The 18,805-nt window shown below is 36.6% G+C and overlaps 1 protein-coding gene across 2 annotated transcripts; it reads left to right on the forward strand.

Moving 5' to 3' along the window:
- Positions 1–4,982: 4,982 nt before the first annotated feature.
- Positions 4,983–18,754, forward strand: sema4bb (sema domain, immunoglobulin domain (Ig), transmembrane domain (TM) and short cytoplasmic domain, (semaphorin) 4Bb). Of its 2 annotated transcripts, none has more exons than XM_077228572.1 (15): positions 4,983–5,187; positions 8,508–8,922; positions 10,942–11,102; positions 11,174–11,236; positions 11,329–11,427; positions 12,023–12,134; positions 12,257–12,373; positions 12,703–12,848; positions 14,217–14,392; positions 14,554–14,704; positions 14,820–15,030; positions 15,119–15,234; positions 15,875–16,032; positions 16,119–16,201; positions 16,285–18,754. In XM_077228572.1, exons 2-15 carry the CDS (start codon positions 8,766–8,768, stop codon positions 17,082–17,084), a joined length of 2,550 nt encoding a protein of 849 aa, XP_077084687.1. In that variant the 5' UTR covers positions 4,983–5,187; positions 8,508–8,765; the 3' UTR covers positions 17,085–18,754. The 2 variants fall into 2 exon arrangements, with proteins under 2 accessions (XP_077084687.1, XP_077084688.1); XM_077228573.1 differs by having other exon boundaries at positions 4,986–5,187; positions 14,325–14,392.
- The last annotated feature ends 51 nt before the right edge of the window (positions 18,755–18,805 follow it).

The raw sequence follows: 18,805 nt of genomic DNA on the forward strand, positions 1-18,805 counted from the left end.
CATCCTGGGCAATTTGCATATTGTCTTTTATCAACCATGGCCTCCTACTTATTCCCATTTGCACTAGTGGTAAAGGACCCATTCTGTGACGTGTTTGAGTGTGTGAAAAATACAATATGAGTGTAAAGTCCTGTAATTCAGGGTTCCAAACTTGGCCAATATTGGCTAAATTACATGCTTGTACAGGGATTTTATTTGGTGTGACAGTAAAACAGTAGCTACAAAGCAAGGGTTTCGTGGAAGTATAAAAAGTCCATTAATGATTGTGGATCAGTTGCTTGTGGACAAGTTCATTATGAGAATAAGTTCTAAACATTTGGCTTTTCATACAATATTTTTTTTCTGTAAACCATAGTGTTAAATACACTTGTAAGGCACACATAAAATATCTTTTGATATATTGACTATTGATATTTGATCAAGTTTATTGATGTTTATTTACAGTGTTTCATAAAAGTTCATATTATAATTTGTAATAAAATTATGTTCTAATTTGATTGATTTTTTTTCTACTGGATTCCCATGAAATTATTGCTCAGGGTCAGTGCTGATCTGAACTGAGATAGAGATCTGTTTCTTTGCATTGCATCATGTCCCCTCAACATCTGTGACCATTGGGACCTCCAAGTTGGAAAACTAAGCGTGTGAGTGTGTGTTTGACCCTACCGAAATTTGATTAGGCTTCAAGTGTTTCCATCCCGTCACGATGCACGTGGAAGGAGTAATTATTGTGACTCAAAATGTGTCCTGAATGCAGGAATTATAACAGCTTCCTAATACACATATACATGTATCTTGTGTACATGTGCACAAGCACTTACACTAACAGGTGGTTACTGTGATTTAAGCCAGGACATTATTTCAGCTCTTTACATCTGAATGTGTGAAAAAATCCTTTCTCCTTCTCTGGGTGTGTATCCACACCCACAGCAGGGTGTGTATAGATCCAGTGGGAGAGATTAGCTTGAGAGTTTCTGGCCGTAATTCAGTGCTGAGTGAATCATAAAAAGAACATCTACACACACAACACATGAAGCACATGTGCTCTCCCACATTCAGTGACACACCACCCCCTGTGTACAATGTGAATGGAGTGGTATTCAGCGCTTGGTTGACAGGTCTGTTTTAGCCCAGTTCCCATCATGCTGAGCTGGCCTTGTGTTTTAGGACAAGACTCTCATTAGTATCAAGCCTGGGCATACTGAGTGGAACTAATGATGAGAAGTGAGGTCTAAACCAGCACTTTATGTCCTGACTGGTCTTTTATTAGGGTCAGCGCTACTTTCATTTCAGAGATCCGGAGAATTTTTTTTTTTCTGTCAAGATGTTCAGTTATACAGTTTGTACTTGTTTGAAACCAACCTGTTACTGACAGAGAAACTGGAATCAGTTTGTTGAGCATGCTAAAGAAAAAGGTCAGGGCATTGACTTTAAACATCCTGCTCTCAGTTTCTGTCTTTCTCTCCTTCTCTCAGTCTCCCACCCTCCATCCTTTTTTCTTTCACAGTTCTCTCTCTTGATTCCTGTTTAGTTGCTCTGAGAGGTGAGGTAACAGTCCCTAGAGCACTATCCATTCTCATTCAATTTTCATTCAAATATAGCTTGCAAACAAACCTGAATTATCCAAAGAGTGTCCTCTGAGTAGAAAATAAGCCCATACTTTGGTTTAGTGTTGCATAGTAATGACAACATTATCAGCATTTTTACTCTGAAATAACAATTTATTTTTATGTGTACAGTTCACAAACAAACAAACTGAGTTATGACAGCTCCTTATTTCAGAGAGTTTGCTGCATGGTCAGGTCATCATTAGACTGTTTTTCTAGTTTTAACGTTTCAAGAATACAGCTGACCCACATAGACTCCCTGATGGCCTGTATCTGACATTAGTGTCAGGTTTCATTTTGATAAAAACTTCACTTAGAACCCAACTTCTATAAAACTTTGTTAGATTCCACAACCTTTCCCTTATTGCATATGCATAAAAGTCACATCCTCATTTCATCCTAATTTTATCATTCAAATTAGAATTTAAAGGGTAACCCTTCACTCAAAAATATAAATTCTGTCATTATTTTCTCACCCTCATGTCGTCCAAACCTGTATGACTTTGTTTATGGAGTTTGGGTTCCTTGCTATTGTCACCCCTTAACATGCTTAGCTCCACAGCTTTATAGTTGAATTGAAATTTGTTTCATTACTGATTAATTTTGCAACATCAGTAGGTATTTAACTGATTGAGCTATATAACGAAACTGCTGCCTTACTTCTTATAGCTGAATTGAACATGTTTCATAATTGATTAATTTTACACAGTGATTGAAGTGAACTGAATCAACACTGAACTGACTTGAGCTGAAACATGACACTATTGTAGTTTTTAAAGCTCCTTTGGTGCATAATTTCAATTTATTTCATATTTGCATCATTGATTTTATTTTTCCTGTTTATTGCTGTGAAGCTGCTTTGAAACAATAAAGAGTTACATAAATTAAGGTGACTTGACTTTATTCAGTGGAACAAAAAATAATATATTTTAAAGAATGTTGCAATACAGTTTTTGACCTTACAATAATAGTCAGTGGGGTCCAAAACAACACTGAAACACACTGACAATTGAACATTGTTGACAATTTTTTTTGTTGTTGTTTTTGTTGCACAAAGCATCTTCTTTTTTGTTCCACAAAAGTAAGAATTGCAAACAAAAGTTTCATTTTTGGATGAACTATCCCTTTAAGACTTATGGTAAAGTCTACGACGGATTATGTCTGGTCCTGTAAACTGGTTGGAGGCATCATTTATTTAGTCATATGGACTGCTAGTCACTCTGACTAACATCAGTTCTTAATCACCACGTCTCCGAGCCTGGGAATGCAATCCCTCTGTTTACGCAAGATATCCCTCTCCCTTGCCACAACTCATGCAGAACTGCCCAGCAGCAAGACTCAGTGAGTCCTAGAAGCATTAACAGTTTAGTGACTCTTGGATATTGTGATTTCATTTGAAGAGGAGGATATGACAGCTTGCTGAGTCAAACACATGTGACTCGGTGTGCAAGAGAGAAAAAAAGAATGAGGCAGGGAGGTTTGGGTTTAGCTCAGCAGCCAGTCCATTAGGGGTACCACTACCAGATATATTTTGAAAAGGCCACTTCCTCTCTAATATCTTTGGTACTCCAATAGAGTGCTTGAGTTGCACTGTCACGTCTAGACTATTTTGGTTGTCTGCTCTATCTGCTGAATGCACTTGGTCTCTCAGCTCTATCATTGTTTCACACACCAAACCACATTTGATGGATTGTCATAAGTCATCCATCTAGCTGTGCATTTGAATCTCTTCCAAAGAAACAAATGTGTTGGGCGATTTATGTGAAATTACACAGTACTCCCTACTGCAGCAGTGTCTAACTCCAAAACCTCATGACATTTATGAATTTAGGTGCACACAAGTGATAGAAGACTCAACATAATAAAAACAGGACGTTCAAGTAACAAAAGCATAAGAAAAATGTTGAATAAGACAAGCAGTTTACATTTAAATAGCAAACCTAAAATTGTAGACGAAGCTGGTGTGGTCCACTGTGTAAGATTGTGCACATGACTCAGGGCTCTCATTTCTCATTTGTTCAATTGTGGAGTAGACTGAACAGGTTACCTAGGAGACAAGCTAAATGCTGGTAAGGACAGACGCTGAGCTTATTTCAGTACAAGTAAGAAGACAGTAGCATGATGCAGAAGTATTAGAATCTTTCTCTCTAGTAGCCTATAGATGAAACACTGTTTTATTTACACAAGTTCTCCATGACATGAATTCTGTTATTTCTGAACAAACAGGGTGCAGTTGGTGAATGAATACCAAGTGATCAAAGCAACATTATAACTTTGAATCTTTATCAGGGTGCACAATAGAGTGAACAGTTCAAAAGAATGTCATTATAAGTAAAAAGAGGATGGAAAAGACTGTACCAGTGACTGAAAAATATTCTTTTAATAACTAGCTCCTAAGAGCACAACTGCTCATTAAACTGCATTTGATGCCAGTCTGCCGTAACTTTACTAGAGATTTCATGGATGCCTGAGCTCAGCTCTGGCCCTTGCTGCTGTTCTACCTCTAATCCCCCTGTAATTTCCTTTGAGCATGAATTATTCTCCTCAATTTGAAGGACTATCTAACTTTGGGAGTCTCAGAAACCAGAAACCTAATATATCACCTGGTTGGCAGCACTATTATTCAACTATTAAACATTTTTAACTTAAAAAAACCTACAACAAACAAACAAACAAGGATATGATATTAGTATAGCATTATTAGTATATATTATATATTTTTTTCCTACTATGGAAGTCAATGGGGTCCATCAACTGTGTGGCTACCGACATTCTTCAAAATATTTTCCTTTGTGTTCAGCAGAAGCAAGAATTTCATGCAGGTTTGAAACAAGGGTGAGTAAATGATGACAGATTTTTCATTTTTAAGAGAACTATTCCTAGACCAGATTGGTCTACATATTTTGGTCATACGGTAGCCTAGACTATAAGGACCTATTATTTTTTTATATTAATAAATTAGTCTGTATCACATAATGTAAACATACCGGTCACATTTATGACCAGTGGAAAACCATTTTGTATAAGTAACTAACTAAAAAAAAATAGCCTATAGTTAAGCTACTAATTCAAATTCTAAATTTGTAGCCTAAAATCTATAGCAATATTAGCCTACATTAAATAAAGTTACATTACAATAAATGAAATGTGAATTTATTCGTGGATTAGCCTATAATTTTTTTGTCCCACACAATTGCCTGATAGTAGCCTATAACACAAAAACACTTTCTGGTTCTTGTTTACCAGCTGAGAAATTTTGACTGTTAGTTTCCCACTGGTTACAATTGAGATCAGAGTTCGTCGGATAAAGAGAGCGGCTCTAGTTTGACGTGTGTGTGTGTGTGTGTGTGTGTGTGTGTGTGTTAGAGGTGTGGCTCCAGTCAATGGTTTGAGGAGGAGGAGTGTCGAGTGTCTCAGTCAGCGCAGCGGTAGATCCATGAGCAAAGAAATCAGCGGCTGAATTTTATACAGTTAACCGGGACAGAGAAGAAGGAAACATGCTGGAATACAAATCTAAAGGCTCATTTCCAAATCACACCAACTGGCAGTCTCTTCGGAGAGAGATGTATTGGCATTAGTGGTAAGTAACGCATATAAACAATAAGTTAAAGAGGGGGCAGTGGGTAACGTTAGACCAAGAGGTGCGTCTAGGATTCAGTATTGTTCGTATGAATATGTAGGACTGACCACGTTTATCTGTTGAATGCTGGGTGCGTAAAATCACCTGTTGAAAAACATCACTTTTTACTATCAGTCAGTAATTTATTTTCGTTTGACGTAAGCGATATGGTGTATTAGGATGCAGGCTGTATATCGTGTATTTGTAGTGGTATTAGAGGGTTGGTGAGTTAGTTGGGGGTGGGTAGGTAGGTGGGTGGGAAATGAGCTCAAATAAACAAGGTGGTGCTGGATTGTGCGCATGTGTTATCATACAGTCACAAAGTAAAGCTCGAGAACTTACAAGTACTTGTGAGGGAGAATAAACGTTAAAAATGTAGGTGAACTATGAAAAGTAAAAAAAAAAATTTTTTGTGAAGTGCTGATAAAAGCTGTATTTTTTATGTGCTTCCACCCTCTTTAATGTAAATGTATCACAAAACGTATTTATTAGAAATACTATTTGGACTATTTTATTTTGCGATCAGTAGTATAGGCGTTGCTTCTCATAACTGTTGTTTCATAATCATATCACGAAAAGATCATCATTAAAATTGGGGCAGTGGGTTTAAATTTACAGCAATTATATGACCACTGCGTTTAAAGTAAAGCAATGTTCTGATAACAAACTATAGTTATAGATTTTAGATTTTTGTCAAATTAGGTCCATGTCACTGTTGGGAAAAACCGACCCTACTAGACCTTCATCAAGATCGAAGTAAATCGCTGCCCATCAGTTGGTAGTTCAGCAATCCATTAACTACAGTTTGGGCCAGATGTTGACCACAAATGACCAGAATTGTCCAGCCTGAAACCATGTAAAACCAACCGCTATCACAAAGGTGACACATGGTCTAATGTATGTTCTCATGGTCCAATGATTCATGACCATAAGCCAGTTCTAAACAATTAAAATAACTGTTAAAATGTTTTGGTTAAACTGGAAAAGTAGCCTACATAAAGCTGACCCTCATAAATAATCAGTTTGATACTGAAGCTTACTATTTACTATGAATATGTCAGGCAAATGAAAGCATGTAAAGAATGAAAAAAGACTATTACATTTGTTTACTTAGATATTAAAGGGCAGTTGATATTGAAATGTAGTTGATTGCTGAACCCATCCTATAAAATGTGAATTTCCTTTGTTTCAGTGTCAAAGATACTTAAATCAAGTAGTGCATTCATTTACATTGATTGATATTAATCATTTTAATTATGAGTGGGATTTGAAAACTGATATCATCTTGCTTAATTGTGTTGAGTGGACTTTTAACTTTGTTTACACTTCAGATCATGTGACTTTGGAGTGTAGTATGAGGGAGGTTTGATAATGATTAACATGTAAGATAACAATTTAAATGAAATTAGTGATCAAGAATTTTTTTTCCACAAAAGAACATTTTAGTTACAGAATAAAAAACAAGTACCGTAATCTAAACCGTAAGATACATGGTAATATTTTCAGTCTAAAAGACTGAAGATTGAGTGTTGCTAATTTTTTTTTTTTTTTTAAACAAAACAAGTTAAAACTGTAGTTCATCTAGGTGATTAGATGACTGAAGAGAGCACATGAAAGCAGACCTTTATTGTTTACATAAACTCTGCTCTCTTTAGAACAGCATCAGTCTTTCGGATCAAAGACTATGAGGACTAGAGAATGAATACCTTGTATGTCCTATCAAAGAATCTTTTGATGTTTATATTATTTGGTTAAGATAGTGTGAGTTCTCATGTTTTGAGTCAGTAGGGAGTCAACAAATGATAACCAGCTCTCCATTTGGTTTATCACTTTGCCAGAGGAAAAGCCCCAAGACCTCACCATGTAAAGGAAAGTAGTAAAAGAAAAAGACCAATGGTGTACTGCCTTCTTCCAGCTAGTATAATAAAAGTGTTAGGGGAAAGATGTTTGGCAGCTTGTAAATTTTATTGCATATATCAGAGATCTTTTTGAAGTAAAAGCTAACAAGTTTGACCTCTGTATCTGTGCCATTCTTCTCTAGATGTAATGCTTGACAGAATGTTCAATTGTCTAATGAGATGCTTCATTAACAGTGTCCTAAGAATGAAACATTTTACTGTATGTTTACACTTGTTCACATTGTATAATATTTTCTGCTGTTAAAAAGTTACATTACACTTTTAATCAATCATAATCTTGAGTACAAAAATCCCCAGGTTGATAGGCCAAATTAGTAATCCCCCTTTCAAGTCATCATCTTTTGAGATCATGCATGTCAGATCAATTCAACATTAATGGAGGGTCATTAATTTGCAAAAGTTCCCATAGTAAGGGACGTTTTTTTATAGAGCCGTATTTTTGCTTTGTGTACATGGCGGGTCTGCTGTAGCAGTAGTTTATGAAAGTGTATGCCGCATGATTTATTTTTATCTCTATCTTTAATCATTTAGAAGTGCCTGTCTTCCAATTCTGACTCTTGAGTCTTAGCAGGAGCACAGGGCCGTTATGTGACATCTGCTGGCTGTATGGGTGTTTGTGTACATCTTGTATTTATGTCAGTACTACACGCATTTAGGTGGAACTTTGTTACATCTATGCACGAATTAGGCTATATTGCTAATGTATACATCTGTAGTTATATGTTTACATGGCCAAACTTTGGGCTGTTTAATGGTCTAAACTCTTTGCGTTTTATGGTTTGCAATGCAAAAGACAAAATGGTCACCTGATCTAACTGACTGTTTATTTACTGGCAGTCCAGATTCGGAATTCAGTTGATTTTGATTTTCTCCAAAATAATAAAAAATAAATTATACAAATATTAAAAATAAATAGAAATTGAGAACATAAGTGTGCTCTGTATGGAATTTTGTAATTTTATTTGTGTGTTGTGTTTGAGACTACAGAGACTACACAGCCTTCCTGTTTTCAGGACATACCACCCTTAAAAGCTGATCAGGCCAAAAGGGAGGAGTTGATGCATTTCCAAATTCTGTTTGGATAAAGTCATGCAGAGGAGGACATTAGATTCAGCCTCTTTCCCTCAAAAACACTGAAGCATGTGCTGTGGATGTTGAGATCAGCCTTCTTTGAACTGAGAAACATCTATGAGTTGTCTTGAGTCCTTTAATTCAGGCTTGAGGGGGTTTTATCAGCTGTGAATGGCTATAACCTGGTTTAGCTAAATGAAATTATTGCCTCCCAGGGAAGCCACACCATTCAGTCTGTTTGTTTCTGTTTAATCGTGTGATTTAAATGTGCTTCTGTTTCTCCCTTTGCAGATTCCAGATGGTCTAATTGGAGTTTGCTACGTGGATAGTCTCTATTAGGAGGAATGTGTTGTTTAAAATAAGTGTGTGTTTGCCCACAAGGATCTGATATATCTCCACCTTTGACCTCCTTGAGGGCATAATTGCCGTATGGCAAGGTCTCGGTGACCTTAAGTATCCCTGAAAGAATCAACGACAGGGTGTAAACATTTCATTTGAATACCAAAGATAACTGGAATATTACAATCTTCAATTGGATAGTAGTTGACCATGGCAACCAAATGGAAAGTCCAATGGAAAGTATCCATGGAAACCACAAACTCTCTCTGGCTCTTGCTTTGGACCATATGGATTTTTTTGGCTGGATTTTTACAAGCAACCACGGTTAATGAAGATGATGTCACAGCACGCATCAGTTTCTCATATAGTAAGTGCATGAATTAATTAGTTACTCAGCAGATCCTATCTTATCCAAAGCTATTTACACTTCACTTACTACTGTAAAGGCCCGGTCACACACAAGAATGAAAACTATAATGATAAAGTTATAGTTCTAAAAATTGTTCTAAATAGAAAAGAAGGTAACACTTTATTTTGACAATTTAGACAATAAAGTATGTTACACCTACATATCAACTTATTTTTCAAGAAATGTGTTTTCACGGCAGCTGTTTAGTGATTCTTAAGTGATTGTCAAACACGACTGCCACTATTGCGCCATCAGCCCATTTGGCTGTGTAGTTTCTTGGCTGCCACAGAGTACGTGTTAAAGCAGACCTAAGGCTTTGAAAAATTATGTTCTTCCCTAACGAAAGACAATTTTTGAACACTTTTTACAATACCAGTCTTTTTTATAGACCCTTGAACTTGGGAAATAGGACAATGCACACAGCCATATTGTGCCATCAGCCCATTTAGTGTCATGGTTTCTCTGCCGCCACAGAGGATGGATTAAATTAGCCCTTGATATTAGAGGTACTACCCTAAGGAAAACCAAATTTTGAGCAAATAGATCTCTATTAATTCATATGCATCCATGCTCTCGTTTTCTTTATAGTAAGATGGCAGTGATGCTCATAGGAAATAGGTTATATATAAAACTAGAAATTGTAATGCATAGGCACGCAAAATTCTGTAATTTTTATTTTATTTTAGGGGCTCTGTATGTTGGACCCCTGAGAAAATAAACATATTTACAGATTACTCTACTATATACCAATATAGTATATACTATACTATATACAATATACCAAAGCTCAAAATAATGTTGTATGAACCATTAATGTTAAATATGGTCTGAAAATCTATAGAGAGGTTTGGAAATTTGAGCCTGGAAAAGAATGGAATTTTGAAATGGAAAAATGTGTAGGAACTCTTACCAAGGCTGCATTTATTTGATCAGAAATATAGTAAAAAAAATAATATTTTTAAATATTATAACAATTTAAACTCTTTTCTATTTTAAAGTGTGATGGCAAAGATTCCTGTGATGGCAAAGCTGAATTTTCAGCATTATTACTCCAGTCTTCAGTGTCACATGATCGTTTAGAAATCATTTAAATATGCTGATTTGGTGCTCAAGCAACATTTCTTATTATTATCAATGTTGTAGTATCAATGTCACAGTTGTGCTGCTTAATATTTTTGTGGAAGCCGTGACATTCTTTTTTCTTTGAAGAATATAAAGTTAAAAAGAACAGCATCTAAAATGGAATGCTGCGTAAAATGGCATTTTATGCTCACAAAAGCAGCAATGTCAGTAATGAACACTGCATTCTGTGGAAGAAGCTCTGCTGGCCCAGATTCCCTCAGACTACCACTCATCTGCTATAATTTAGCTCAATTTTAGGGCTACTTGAACTGCCATGATGTTTCTTATTCTCGAAAGGCCCATTACGAGACTGTTCCAAATGTTGCATTCACTTATCTTAGCCAAACACACAGGAGGGTTTAATCCTTGATTGTAAACATTTACAAGAGCTATTAGAACCATTCGCAAACCCTGGCTGGTGTACTGTATCAGAGTAACAGCCATATCATTAATCATTTGAGGTTGAAATGCAAATGTAATGGTTGTGCTTAGAACAAAACGACTTGTAAAAGGTTTTATGTCAGTAAACACTGACGTTAGTGACCTCTGTGCCTTGGCAGGAAAACCTTCTGGACATGTGAACCGACATCATTTTAAAGGGTCAGTTTGTGTGCCAGGTTTGTGTAGTTTTTAAGGAGCATTTCATGTGAGGAATGCAAAAGGCTTTCTGAATGTACTGTAAGACTTTATTTAGACACTGATTGAAAAAAAAATATATATATATATATGAGAATATTGCATGTCCCCCTTCATGAATATGTGTGTGCGAAACATTAAGATTTTTTCTGGATAATATTGATTTTTTTCTTTTTATGAGGTGTACAAAGTAATATTTTTGCCTCTGGGTGTGTTCAGATGCAGAAGGGCGATCAGTGAAAGAGTTCTCTGTGGATGGTGTGTATAACTATTCAACTCTTCTGCTGAGCCCAGATGAAAACAAGATCTACGTGGGAGCCAGGGAGAACATATTCTCTCTCAGCCTGGACAACATCAGTGTGACGTATCTACAGAAAACAGTAAGTGTGTGCGGGAATGTTTGTAGGAGTGCATTTTGATGGTACCCAGCGTTGTTTTGTCTCTTCTGCAGCTCACATGGAGCACTCCAGAAAGGAAGAGGAAGGAGTGTATCTTCAAGGGAAAGGACCCCCAGGTATAAGTGTGTTGCGGTTATTGTTAAAATAAATGTGACGCAATATATCAAAACAACAAACTAAAAGATAACCTGCCTCTTATGTGTTTCAGACTGACTGTTTCAACTACATCAAGATTTTACTGCATTTAAACAGCACACACCTGTATGTGTGTGGAACATATGCCTTCAGCCCCATCTGCGCTTACATTGTGAGACATCTCTTTTTTTTTTAATCTATTTAAAAAATTAGAAATGTGCTCTCTATATGCATGTCGGATTCATATAGTTTTGGAAAACCTTTAAATTTAATGTCTCTAAAAATGTGGAATACATAAACAGTATTAATATAAAACTGATTTTTAAAAGTAAAACTAATCTGATATTCATATATATATGATAGTCATGAAGGTCTGTTGACAGTTTCTCTGTGGTGTCATTTATTTTATTTTTATTATTATTGTTGTTGTTTTTTACACACACACACACACATTTTATTCTTTCACTGAAGCTTTGTTTCTTCATGATGTTGATCTGGGCACCATATTATATTTTGGGACAGTTATTTCAATGTGATTTTTTACCTTGTTCCCTAAAAAGAAATATTTAAATGGAAAAAATGGACAGCAGAAATTGAAAATCAGGTGTATTTAAGTCATTGTGTATTTAAATAGCTTTTTGTATTTTTGAATAAAATAATATATAGGACAAAAACTGAGCTTTATGTCATTGACCCATTTGTGCAAGTGTGTCTGGTGTCATTTGATTTAAGGAATGACGTGTTTGTGTTTTTCATGAAATTTGTAGAACATTTCAAGTTTCTCTCTGGAAAGAGATGAAAAGGGGGAACATGTTATGGAGGATGGCCGTGGACGCTGTCCATTTAATCCAGAATACAGATCTACAGCTATTACAGTGGGTGAGTATACTCATGCAAAAAGCAATGCAATCTTTTTGTTTGAACTTCATATATAAACATCATTAAGTTTGATGAAAAAGTTGATTTAGTGTTAATGAGCATTTGAATGTTTTGTGTTATAGATGGGGAACTGTACACTGCTACTGTCAGTAACTTCCAGGGAAATGAACCCACCATATATAGGAGTCTAGGGACTGGCACCCCTCTAAAAACGGAGAACTCTCTCAACTGGCTCCAGGGTAAATATATACAAACACACACTTCCTCACAAGGGACCTTCTAAGAGATTAAAATCTAAAAATAAATGCCAGCATCAGTGATTACAGAACCATGCTTTCTCACGCATGTTGGAAACAGAAAATTACTGACTGATAGTGATGTTAAATAAACAATTGTACAGTTTTGTTTTCTGGAATATGGTAAATTAAAGTGTGTGTGTGTGTGTGTGTGTGTGTGTGTGTGTGTGTGTGTGTGTGTGTGTGTGTGTGTGTGTGTGTGTGTGTGTGTGTGTGTGTGTGTGTGTGTGTGTGTGTGTGTGTGTGTGTGTGTGTCCGCGGTGGTCCGTCAGACCCAGCGTTTGTAGGTTCTGCTCATATTACAGGTCAAGACAGTGAGAGAAGTGATGATCAGATCTATTTTTTCTTCAGTGAGATGGGAAAGGAGTTCGACTTCTTTGATAACACCATAGTGTCCAGGATTGCACGTGTGTGTAAGGTAAGATGGAGTGTTTAAGCAGTTCACACAACAGTGTTGATAAAGTCAGCATAAACCTGAAAAGAAAAAAACACACGTACTGACACACATACAGAAATCCCAATATATCCACTATCAGTATACACTAAGTATATTCATATCTTCTAAAGATTCCTCATCTCATTCTTGTTTAGCACTAAAGGTCAAAATAAAAATAAAAATCGACTGTTTACTTTCTTTATACATGTTTCCTTGTGTTATAATGCAAAATTTAGTCACACATTATATTGTAAAGTCTTCTATATTATAAAATTTAAGTGTAATAAATTGCTCTGGCTTTGTATGAACTTTTTTGTATACTTTTTAGATATTGTTAACCAATAGCTAAATAGCCAATCAACATTTCTCCATTCTCCATTTTGAGAGAACCCTATTGAGAAGCACAAATGATGGCAGGGACAGTGCCTAGAAAGACATTGATTTAAAGGGGTAACTCACCACTGGCAAGATGTGCTTTTAATAAAACTAGACGGTTTATGCAGTAGATAGTCTTTTTTATCAGTGCTACATGACTAGAGAAAACAGACAAAAGGGTTGTTGGTGGTGGTCCCTTTACCAAACTATATTGTGCAGGGATGAGGGATACAAAAATGCAGAACTACAAGTTTTAACTAAAGTCAGCCAGATGACATGTTTTGCATTATCCAGTGGACTTTAGCTGACAAATAAACCAGGAGATCTTGGTGCAGATAACATGGGGAAAGAATACACTTTGTTAATTTACATATACTATTGGGATTGTAACAATACAAAGCTGGTTGAAAATCTGCACACTTGTCATTTAATTAGAAGTCATTGAGCCTAACAGATGAAACTGGCACATATTTACATATTTTTTAGTACATTGTTGGGACACTTTTGAAACCATCTGTTCACTCTAGTTTCATGTTAATTTAAGAAGCAGATGAACAAGGTGAATGACACAAAGCTGTGAACTCTGCCCTATTAATGTTCACATATGTGTCACTTTCCCACCCATTGACTCTCCGTGCCTCCCTGACATCCATGGGAGCACATTGATAATACCATGTTTGTTTGTTTTTTTGACATGTACCAAGGCATTACTATATTATTATTTGAAATACCCTGGATAATTATATAAATACTATAGTATATTAATATGATACTCATTCAGTACTGTGCTAACACTATCTGAAACTGTCACTGTACCATTGGTACTGCAACAATACTTTTCCCCCCCAAGATGCTCTGAAACCAGGGCTAGAGTTATGATGCCCCCTAGTGGTCCTTCAGAGTATTATAAAATATTGTAAGTGAGGAAAATTATGTTGAAAGTGTTAAATCAGCTGTTTGTGTGTATAACCTCAGGAGGATCAAGGTGGAGAGAGAGTTCTGCAGAAGAAATGGACCACATTTCTTAAAGCTCAACTCTTGTGTTCGCTACCCGATGATGGTTTTCCTTTCAACATTATTCAGGATGTATATGTGCTTCCAGCCCAATGCAAGAAAAACACACTCCTCTATGCAGTGTTCACTTCTCAATGGTACGCGGAAAAATAGAGAGGGGCACAGGAAGATAATTTTTTTCTGTACTAATACTAGAATAATACTAGAATATAAGAAACTGTCTAATTTAACACTGCAAATTCTACTGTCTGTTCTAAAATGAAAACTTTTTTTCTAATTTGTTGCTATATTTTTGTAGGAGTAAAGGTCTAGCAGGCAGTTCTGCAGTGTGTGCGTTCAGCATGGATCAGGTAGAACAAGCGTTTACTGGCCGTTACAAAGAGGTGAACCGAGAGACACAGCAGTGGTACACACACACTCACTCTGTACCTGAACCACGACCTGGAATGGTAAGATGACACACACTCCCACATATACACTTTACCAGTTCTGTATAAGTGGAGGATTTTATAGTTTCTGTGAAGCTTTTTGTGAAGATTGTTTTTTTTATCCCCATTTCTACAGTGTATTACTAATGCTTCAAGGCAGCTGGGAATAGACTCATCCCTGGATATGCCAGATAAGGTACTAAACTTTGTGAAAGACCACTTCCTGATGGACAAACCTATCAAAAGTCAGCCTGTGCTCTTCACGCACTCGGTGCACTACACACAAATCGCTGTACACCACGTGCAAGGCCTCCACAGAGCTTACGATGTGATGTTCATCGGCACAGGTATGTTGTGCTTTTTGAGTGTCTGATTTTCTCTGATTTCAATTTCTTTTCTAATTAGCTGTTGATGTTGTGCTCTGTGATCTGACAGATGATGGACGTTTACAAAAGGCTGTGAATGTAGCTGGTACGATGCACATCATTGAGGAGATCCAACTGTTCCCAGATAAACAGCCTGTACAACACATTGAGCTGGATTCGGCTAAGGTGTGTGTCTATTAAATAATGTATTAAATACAATGAACTAATTATGAAAAATACTTTTACTGCATTTATTAACCTAGGTTAATGTTAATTACTGCATATACTACATTTCCTATTCATTAGCATGAATAATTAACAACAATCTGTGGTATATTTAACAAAGCTATTTTAATAAATGCTGTAAAATGATTGGTAACACTTCATTTTGATTATTACTTGTAGGTTCTTGATAACTAATGCATTAACTAATGTGAACAAAAAGTGTTACTGTTTATTTGTACTTATGAAAAGGTGCATTCATTTTATACATTACCATTCAAAAGTTAGGGGTCAGTAAGATATTTTAATGTATAAGTCATATACTATTGTCTTATTCTTGCCAAAGCTATATTTAATTAGTTAAAAATACAGTACAAAATGTAATTTTATTTCTGTAAAGGCAAAGTTGTATAATTGTTTAACATTATAAATTTCAAAACTTTTGATCAGTTGAATGCATCATCGTTCAGAAAAAAAATGGTACTTATTACTCACCCCAAACTTTTGCACAGTAGTGTATTTGCATTACACATTTACTTGCACTTGTTCTCTACAAAGATTGTATTTCACTCTCTTACTCTCAATCGTCTCTCTCAACAAACAGGGTTTGTTATTTATGTCGTCACACTCTGGTATTGTGCAGTTGCCTGTAGCAAACTGCAGTTACCATAACAACTGTGGCGAGTGTGTTTTGGCCAGAGACCCATACTGTGCTTGGACAGGAACACACTGTACTGACGTCACACGAATCACACCACAAAAGTAAGTCTTCCCTGTTTCAAATCATCTATTGAATGAATCATTTTCAGTACCAATACCAATCTTTTACCATCCTATGTGTGTTTTAGACAATGGCAGCAAGATATTGAGGAGGCTGACACTTCATCAAAATGTAACGGCACAATGTTCAGTGTGGACTCTGAAAGCTCAGGTAAACCTGCAAATCCTTGCACATACAAACATCTTATCATCCATCTGAATATGTTATAGTATATATTTATTCTCTCTTTCTAGTGTTACCACGTTCTTTCCCAAATTCCCAAGCATCTAATTGTGAGATCATGATTGTCCCAGCTAACACCCTTCGCCTGCTGCCCTGCAATCTTCGCTCCAATCATGCCCACAGAAAATGGTTATACAAGCCAGATGTAGGTCACTTCCTGTTTCCCAGCCCAGATGGTGGATTGGTAGTCAGCGGCCGAGCAGGCGGAGATGAGGTCTTCTCTTGTTGGTCAGGAGAACATGGCTTCTGGCAACTTTTGGCCAATTACTGTGTAAAGGCAGAGCCTTTATCCGAGTCCACAACCAATACTGGGCAGGTAGATGCACCTCTTATAATCCAAAGCATATCGTCGGACATCCTGTCGGGTGAATCGGCACGCTCTGCTCAGCCTCGCATTAAGACGTATGGCACAGAGCTGGCAGTAGTGTGTGTTTTGTTAGCTGTGTGTGTGCTTTCGTTTGGGCTGTCGGTAGCCTATAGACACAGGGGCCGGATGAAGGAGGTATTAAGAGGGGGAGAACAAACTGGAGGAGCCCAAAAGAGCACAGTCAGGCCTGGGGAGAGTGTGCCCCTCAATGCTGGTGTGCTTCCAACCTCCCCATCCGACCACAAAAGCTACCAGACTTTGGAGGAAAACTGTAGTTACATAATCGCTCCATCAGAGACAAGCACGCAGCACAACTCCAAGGAAGCACAGACACTCGCCCAAACGCCACAGAATGGGTTTAAAGAAAGTCATGTGGAGGTCAGTGACATTAGCCCTCGCCCCCGGGTACGACTGGGCTCAGAGATCAGAGACTCTGTGGTGTAAAACATAGACATTGCCAATGAGTTTATATGATTTATGCATAAACAATCTAACAGTCTTAATGTTCACTTGGGCAGCTTTCATGAAGACTACGCGTACTGAGCCCTGAGTATTAAGAATAGATGTGACGTGCTCAGTGTGCGAATTGCCAAATTTGAGTTATTCAGGACAATGCCCTCAAATTCACTCTCACATCTTCTTCACTCTTTAATGTTAAACTTTAAGTTATGACAGAGTTTATTGTGTTGAATAAGTGTTGGAACATAAATGCCGTCAGAGACAACAACTGGAGAAAGAGTGGACCAGATGGATGAGCAGAGAGAAATGGGCAACAAGCCTTCTTGTGTGACTGGTGCTTTATCACTGCCAAGACTTGAGTAATGATGCGTCACTCAAGGTGAAAAAAAAGGTTTTATATGTCTATTTGTCTGACTTTGCCATTTTTATGCAAAGATTCAATGCATACGTGTTTAATGAGGGTATTTTAATCTTAAAAGCTGACAATGAAAACAATAGCCCATCCTCTGCAGATAGTCATTATACCAGCATTGAACACCAGGCAGTTTCATCCAGAGAGCTTGTTAGAGTCGCAGATTTGGTAACTTTCTAAAGATTTTTAGAAATCTGCTATCATTTTTATTTATTAATTTTTTTAAATCCATTTTTTAATTTCTTAGCCCTTTTTGGGAATTAGTATGTTAGTGTTTTCTATTCTGTGATTTAAATGTGTTTTTATTAGTAAAGTGCCTGGTGTTAAATAATGGTATTATGTGTATGGAAATTTGAAATGCGGAAAAAAGTAATATTTGCTTTTAGATAAAATGTAGTAAGCGTATATAAGCATCAAGAAACAATGTTTCTTAATGCTTTTGAATGTAAATTTTGAAGAGCACAAGTACGAGATTATGTCTTGCCACACAGGCTGGTGGTAATTGTGTTCGGTGCAGCATATAGTGCAGTGGATGGAGTATAAACAGACAGAAACAAACACAATGATACGGTACAATAGTACAATACAACAAAATTACAGTCGAAACAGTATTGTTGGCATTTGGTAAGGAGTGAGGTACACTGCAAGAGAAAAGAATGATACACATTGTTGATGAATTTGATGTAAATGTACAATGCAGCATGTACAAAGAAATCCTACATGGCTAATACAGTGAGATAATTGGGAGATTCCAGTTGGAAAAAGGCTGAAAACGTCTGCAAATTTGCAATCTGCTGAGGGTTAAAAAAGAAAATGTAGAAGAACATGGTTACATTAATGGGTCATCCAGACTTAAAACAAACCCTCTCTGACGCAAACACTAACTTCGCTATTATAGACTTCCTCTTGGAAAAATCTTTTTAATCCACATTAACCGTGACATGTATGATGTTGTTTAATCATGTGTTACATTCCACTGTGTTTTCAGCTTGTGTGTTGTGAATGGAAAATGTAAAGTAGATTGTGATTTTATATACTTTGACATTGTTTTGCTGTTGTTTTACATTGTACATTCACGCACTTTATTTTTTCTACCAGTATTTGTAAGCTGTAAATGAGGTAGCCCACTGTCAACGTCTTGCTTTCGTAGTCAAGGTTTGTACATTAAAAGAAGTTGTAAAATAGATCTGAAAGAGTGTCTCCACAGTCTGACATGCAAAATAAAATTTTGCATAAACTCGAACGGTCAGTCTGAGTATTATCTTTCGAATTAAGGTCATTTCATATGCAGTTG

This window comes from Siphateles boraxobius, unplaced genomic scaffold (assembly GCF_051911475.1).
Source record: "Siphateles boraxobius isolate OS27281-9 unplaced genomic scaffold, OSU_SipBor_1 130, whole genome shotgun sequence".
Taxonomy (NCBI): domain Eukaryota; kingdom Metazoa; phylum Chordata; class Actinopteri; order Cypriniformes; family Leuciscidae; genus Siphateles; species Siphateles boraxobius.